This window comes from Camelus dromedarius, chromosome 3 (assembly GCF_036321535.1).
Source record: "Camelus dromedarius isolate mCamDro1 chromosome 3, mCamDro1.pat, whole genome shotgun sequence".
Taxonomy (NCBI): domain Eukaryota; kingdom Metazoa; phylum Chordata; class Mammalia; order Artiodactyla; family Camelidae; genus Camelus; species Camelus dromedarius.
The window spans coordinates 35,111,746-35,118,272 of NC_087438.1; the positions used below are offsets into that span (position 1 = coordinate 35,111,746).

The window sequence follows — 6,527 nt, forward strand, 5'->3', positions numbered from 1 at the left end:
TCAGCACCAGACCTAAGCCACGCTGTCTGGTCTCACTGACCTCCTGCTTTCCTACTTACTCAACGTCTTGCTGCAACTGCAGAAGAAAAACCAGTTAAGACCATCACAGTCTCTCTGCAGAGGGGTAACTCACCCCACAAAGATGATAAACGACCTTGCTTAACAATGTAAAAAGTCAACTGCTTTTCAAACTGTGGGCTGTGAAATCAACTTAGTGTAGTGTAAGTCTCACTGTTGAGCTAAATGGAATTGAACGGAGGGACCATCAGAGTGCACTGCACGTAGTAAAGCTAAGTGTTTTGTACCCAGTGTGTGTATATATGTGTTCACTGGGTAGCAGTGCTGAATGTGTTTCTTACTGTGTCGTCAGAAAAGTAAAAAAGGCACTGATTTGGGTCTTCATGAAGTTAACTCCTATAGTCCAGAATAGAACCTCAACTTTAGTTTTTGGGGAAAATAAAAACAACTGCAATGAGCCTTTTGATTATGAAGAGAAAGATTAGTGTTTACTCTAAAACAAGGATTCCAAAGTCACTCCTAGAACAACTGTTGGAAATTTGAAAATGTTATTTTTGTCCCAAATGACACATGAGGTTCTTCCCGATTTGGTCCCTGCTCACCTCTCCAGCCTCATTTTTTCCACTTCCTACTCTGTGGTCTGCCTTGTGGCCACACCGCGTCCTTTTGTCCTCCGATCATGGCCTTCTCTTCTGGCTCCAGCCCTGGAATGTGGCGAACACTCAACCTCCTGTCCCTTCCCTGCCCAAAGCTCCATTTGTCCCACCTCGTTGTCCTCTTATCCAGGCTGACAGATCGCTCTCTCTAGAAAACCTTCTCAGACGCCAAGCCTAGTTAGTACTGGAATCCCCCAAGTGAGCCCCTGGGCTGTGGGGTCTGGATGAGCAACTCATGAAGCTACCCTAACAGTGTCTCTCACCCCCTTTTTTTTTTTTTTATTGCTCCACCCCTCCACTCCCAGGAGTCTTTTAAGACATTTTCTGCCTGATTTCTCCTCCCTCTGCCTCAGGAAATTTTAATACCACAGATTTTCTTTATGTCTATTTATGTACTTGGGCCTTTGGGAGGGTTACAACCCATAATCTAATAGCTAAGATTTGTTATAATCTTAGATGATGTGGATTTTTTTTTTCTCCATAAGAACCAATTTTTGCCCCCTCGAGGGCAATATTGTCCCCTTTGAGAATGCATGGAATAGGATAAGAGAAAACTACTTGTCCTCTTGACAGGGCTATGGCAAAAACACTTCCCATTCTTTTCCGATAAGAGGCTTATGTCAGTGCTGAAGAGGGCAAGGGAGATAAGGTTAAAGCACAGATTTAGCAGCGAAGCTAACTTTGTGCCAAGGGCAGAGTCCAAGGTAGGACAGAAGTCATTTAGCAGCAGCGTGGAGAGTGACCATTGAATACGGGCCACAAATTCAAGGAGTTGGGCTGGAAGAGGGTGGAATAATTAGCTAGAGGGTGACAAGAGGTCTAGGAGGTCTTGTTTTAAAAGCATGACTTTAGGCTGATGGAGAGGAGCCTGTGGACGGTGAGAGACAAGGAAACGTCCAGAAAGGGGTAAGTGATTGGACAGAAGCCCAGAGGAGGAGGGAGGGGACAAGGGAATCACTGGCAGCAGTGAAGGGAGGACAGCCAGCTTCTCGCCCTCTGAGATGTCTGGGTGGGAATATGCAGGGAAGTCACCATACCTGGGAGAGTGTGGTGGAAGATAGAAGGAAGGCCTGAGGAGAGGAAGAAGTTGGTGATCTCTACTTTGGAAAAACAGGTGAAGCTGACTGAGACACAGAAAGATGACCAAGTGGCACTGAGGGCCAGCTGAATAAAAAGGACAAAATTTGTAGCAGTTGGATTTTTTGTTTCCCCTATTACTTTCCAGGCACTGTCTTAGGTGCTGGGGATATAGCAGTGCACCCTGAGTTTCTGACCTCAAAGTGCCATTGTCTGCCTTCCCCAACTGGAAGATGCATCTATGAGCAAGATTGTTTTAGATGCTGATAATGGTGATGGAGATGAAATACAGGAGTGACAGGAGGAAGACTCTGGCTGGATGATCAGGAAAGACCTGCCTGAAGAGATGACATTTGACCTGAATCCTGAATGGCTTTTCATATTCTGAGAGTGAAGCTTTCCAAGCAAAAGGGACTCCAAGTGCACAGGGCCTGAGGAAGAAACAAGCTTGGAGTTTCAAGGACAGACAGGAGGCCAGGGTGGTTGAAGCAGAGGGTCCAGGGAGAGAGGTGGGGGTCAGGAGACCAGGGGGTCCTCCTGGCCTAGTTCAGAGATCCCTGGAGGCAAGAAATGGTAAGATTAACTGGATACATTTGCCTCTGTCCACCTTACCAGCATCTTTGCAGTATTTTCAACAGAGTTTATTTTTTGGAGCAGTTTTAGTTTTTTAAGCAGACTTTTTTTTTTTTTTTTTTGATGGCAGTTTTTTAGAGCAGGGTTTGGGGAGGAGAGGTGAATAGGTGGAGCACAAAGGATTTTTAGGGCCGAGAAACTACTCTATGATGGTATTTCGATGCATACGTGTGATTACATCTTTGTGCAAATTCATAGAACATGCAACACAAAGAGTGAAGCCTCATGTAAATTATTGTCTTTGGGTGATTATCATGTGTTAATGTGGATTCATCTGTTGTAACAAACGTACCCCTCCGGTGGGGATGTTGATAACAGGGCCGGGGCGGGGCTATACATGTGTGGGGACAGGGGGTATATGGAAAACCTCTACTGTCTTCTCAATTTTGCTGTGACTCTTTCTAGCAATTTAAAGCCAAATGCTTAGTATCTTATCTATTTCCTGCCACTGGCAGTGAGTTCTATTTTTGACCTATCACTCGGAGCAGCAGGGATGAAAACATCTCTCAATATGTTATGAGCTAGAGGACATTAACATCTAAAAGAGCACATTTTCCCTTTGAGGGCCATCACCTGTAAAATGCAGGTCAAAAAAGGTGAATGGAAACAGCATGATTAGGGCATGTTCTTAAATACATATTGAAATGTCCACACAGGTTTTTAGAGTAATAAAAAGAGCTAAAGGAGATTGTTCCCTTCTGTTTCCTGATTTTTTATTTTTTGCAGGTTTTTTCTTTCACTCTAAGAAAATGGACATGTGTTTTAAAGAAAGGTATTCCAGAGCCTACCTGTGCTAGAAAATACTAACATCTGTGGAGAGGAAGCTTCCTATATTTAAAACCTTCTTGTGTGTATGTGCATTGCATACACACTGCATAAATAAAACACACACGTGTGTTTACAGTGCTGAGCAAGTCTCCTTCCAGCCCCTGCCCCCCCATCACCCTGGGGCTGTCTCAGGAGGCAACTGCTGTTGCCGGTGACATAGCCTGCAGAGGGATTCTATTTATATAAGCAAATGCCTACTTACAAGAAAGGATAAATAGTAGCACAGTATATGCTGTTTGGGACTTTTCTTCTGTACTTAACATATCTTGGAAATCATTCAGTGGCGAAAGAGTTGCCTCATTCTTTTGCAATTTAAGTTTAATATAAAGAACATTATCGTTAAGAAATTATACGTTTTTATTTATGCCAATTCAACAGCAGAGCTGCAGTTAGATTGATTCTTAGTCTTCTGGGCTTTAACATCAAATAGTTCAAAGCTTTAACATTTTTTCTCTCCTCTGGGGCTCTATCTAAAAGTCCCCATTTTAAGCCCCTCCAACCCCCATCTGAGGTTTGCCACCATTGTCTGGTTTAGTCATCTGATCTCATTTGTGATCAATCAAATATAATAAACCCAGATAGTGTGGCTCTGATAGCTCTTAAAGACAAAAGATTAAAAGATGAAATAAAAGTAAATATATAGGACAGAGGGCTGAGGGTTTGCTGAAGGTCTGAGATTTGAGAGTGTGTGTGTGTGTGTGTGTGTGTCTTAATTCCTAATCAGTTACATCAATATTCACCTCGCCTAGCTTTGCAGTTGGAGACTAGGCTTGATGCAGTTTTAGCTCATATTATAAGACGACTGCACATTTCTGGGCTGTTCTAAGAAGCCACAGTCCCTTAGATCACGGTGGTTCACGAGGACAGAGCACTCACTCAGATAATTCCCAAATACTGTCTCTCATTCTCTTTTTCTCTCGGGGTAAGTAAGACGGACACACTTGCCAAGTATAACTGAGAATGTTAAGGGCAATCCTTGACTCGGCAGCTCGAGCAGGCTGTGTGCTAAAAGCAACTTCGAAACAAGCCCTATAAATAGCCGTTCATTGTCAGCGGGAGTGAAAAGACAAGAGGGAGCATGCGGCGCTGTGATTCAGGCCTAATTAAGGGGCTGAGTCGGCGCAGGGTTATAAGCGAAGAGCGGCTGCAACTGATCATCCAGTCAGTCGGCCACTGCAAGGGTTCAACACCAGCAACCTAGGCGGGACAGATGCTAGCTTTGCCTCCGCTATGGCAAAAGTCATCTTGAGGCACCTCGTAGAGACTCCAGTGCGATATGAGGAGCAGTTTGAAGCTCGAGGTTTGGAAGACTGCAGGCTGGATCACGCTTTATATGCACTGCCCGGGCCAACCACCGTGGACCTGGGGAAGGCCGGGGCCGCCCCGGCTCCCCCCGTGGACTCCGCCGCAGAGATGCCGCCGCAGAGAGGCGAATCCCGCTTCCAGATCCTGCTGGACGTGGTCCAGTTCCTCCCCGAAGATATCATCATTCAGACCTTCGAAGGCTGGCTGCTGATCAAGGCTCAACATGGAACCAGAATGGACGAGCATGGCTTTATCTCGAGAAGCTTCACCCGGCAGTATAAACTGCCCGACGGCATCGAAACCAAAGATTTGTCTGCCATCCTCTGTCACGACGGGATTCTGGTGGTGGAAGTCAAGGATCCAGCTGGGACCCAGTGAAATCCCACCGCTTCCTATTCATACGGCAGGAGGAAGATTCTAATTCAGCCTGTGGTATCACGAGAATGTTTGAGCCACGTTTGAAGTGATTTTTATGAAGATTAAAAATCTAGGCATGGTTCTGGTATGTTGACGTTGTCTTTGTTATTATTACTCAAAAAGGAAAATTGTTAAATTTGTACCTAGGGCTCAAATTGATGCTATTCTTACATTGGAAGCATTGACAATTTAGGCGATTGATACTAGAGAGGAACTCAGTTATTTCTTTGTTACTCCAGCAGTGCCAGAGAAGCTGCATTTGTAACAACTGATGGCAGAAGAACCACACAAATCCCAGAAATTCTTATTCATTTTATGAAAACTTTTTATATTGAGAAAAAGGGTTGTGATCCCCTACGCTTCATAAGCTTTACTTTTCAGTGTTTTATTACAGTGGAACTTTGTAAACACGGAGTCTAGATGTTAAAATACAGTACTTGGATATTGGGTCTGAAATACATTTATGAGTCACTGTATTTGTTACTGCTTGAAACTTACATTGGTATTTTCAGATGTAAGTCTTATTTTTCAAAAGTTCCACATACGTATCTCATTTTTTTTCACTAAACTGAATCTTATCTGTAGTGCTTTTTAAAAGCACAGCATATGTTTTGTTACTTATGAAATAATAAGATGTATTAACTCATAAATTAAGTTTAGGAAACCACTTTAAAAAATTAAAAAAATTAAACTATGCTCTTCAAATGTTACTTAAAATTTAAGATTTTGGAAGATGGCAAAATGTACTGCATCTGTTCTCACTGCATAATCCTTAGCTTTAAATAGCCTGGCAGGCAGGGTAAGTTCTGAGGCTCGAGCTTACAGGGGCGGGTGTCTGAGTTTATACAGCACACGGGCTGCTTTGCCCAGGGAGCAGCTGGGACTGGTGGTTAGGAATATTGCCTTCAACAGCTGGTCTGTGACATTGCAAAGGTTTGCCATCTCATTCTGTACATATTAAATATTTCTTTTGGGAAAGTAACTGCTTCTACCCCATACCCCATGTGAGGCTGAGGACAGCACTATGAATAGAAGAGGAATTTGGGTGTGGAAAACACCAGGGTAGATACTTGACTGCTGACAATACCACTGTGCTCCTCTGTGGCATTTTATTCATAGTTCACAGGCAAGCACGAGAGACAGGAGACAACAGAAAAATAAATTGGACAGTTATACAAATGGTTTTGAAGACAAAGAGAGATTTTTGTTTACAGTATGATTAAATTGAAAGGATTTTGAAGCTAGATGTTTGTATGAGGTCGTGGCCTAGGTATGGATGTTTGTGCCTTCAACTCTAGGCTAACAAATTTCGTTCGACAAAGTGAGTATCACAGACCAATTCTGCTGTATAACAAAGTTAACAGTAATTACTAGGATTATATCTACTAATGTGACTAGAACTGGGATACCATTTGTCCAACTTTAGATTATTCTTTCCCACTGCTGAGCAGAACAGTGTGACAACAAACTAGTGCTTTGAGAAACAAACACAAAACCCCCTCTCATTTGGCCTTGATCTTACTCTAGATGAGGTCTTACTTCTGAGAAATTTCAGAAAGTAAAATTCTTACCATGAGGAGCCACTGATAGAAA

The 6,527-nt window shown here is 43.2% G+C and overlaps 1 protein-coding gene across 1 annotated transcript; it reads left to right on the top strand.

Moving 5' to 3' along the window:
- Nucleotides 1-4,144: 4,144 nt before the first annotated feature.
- Nucleotides 4,145-5,466, top strand: HSPB3 (heat shock protein family B (small) member 3). The gene has a single exon (XM_064484603.1). The coding sequence runs from the start codon at nucleotides 4,443-4,445 to the stop codon at nucleotides 4,893-4,895; it is 453 nt and encodes a 150-aa protein (XP_064340673.1). The 5' UTR covers nucleotides 4,145-4,442; the 3' UTR covers nucleotides 4,896-5,466.
- The last annotated feature ends 1,061 nt before the right edge of the window (nucleotides 5,467-6,527 follow it).

Excerpts from the sequence above, each read along its gene's own strand:
- HSPB3 (XM_064484603.1), top strand. The coding sequence starts at position 4,443 with ATGGCAAAAGTCATCTTGAGGCACCTCGTAGAGACTCCAGTGCGATAT.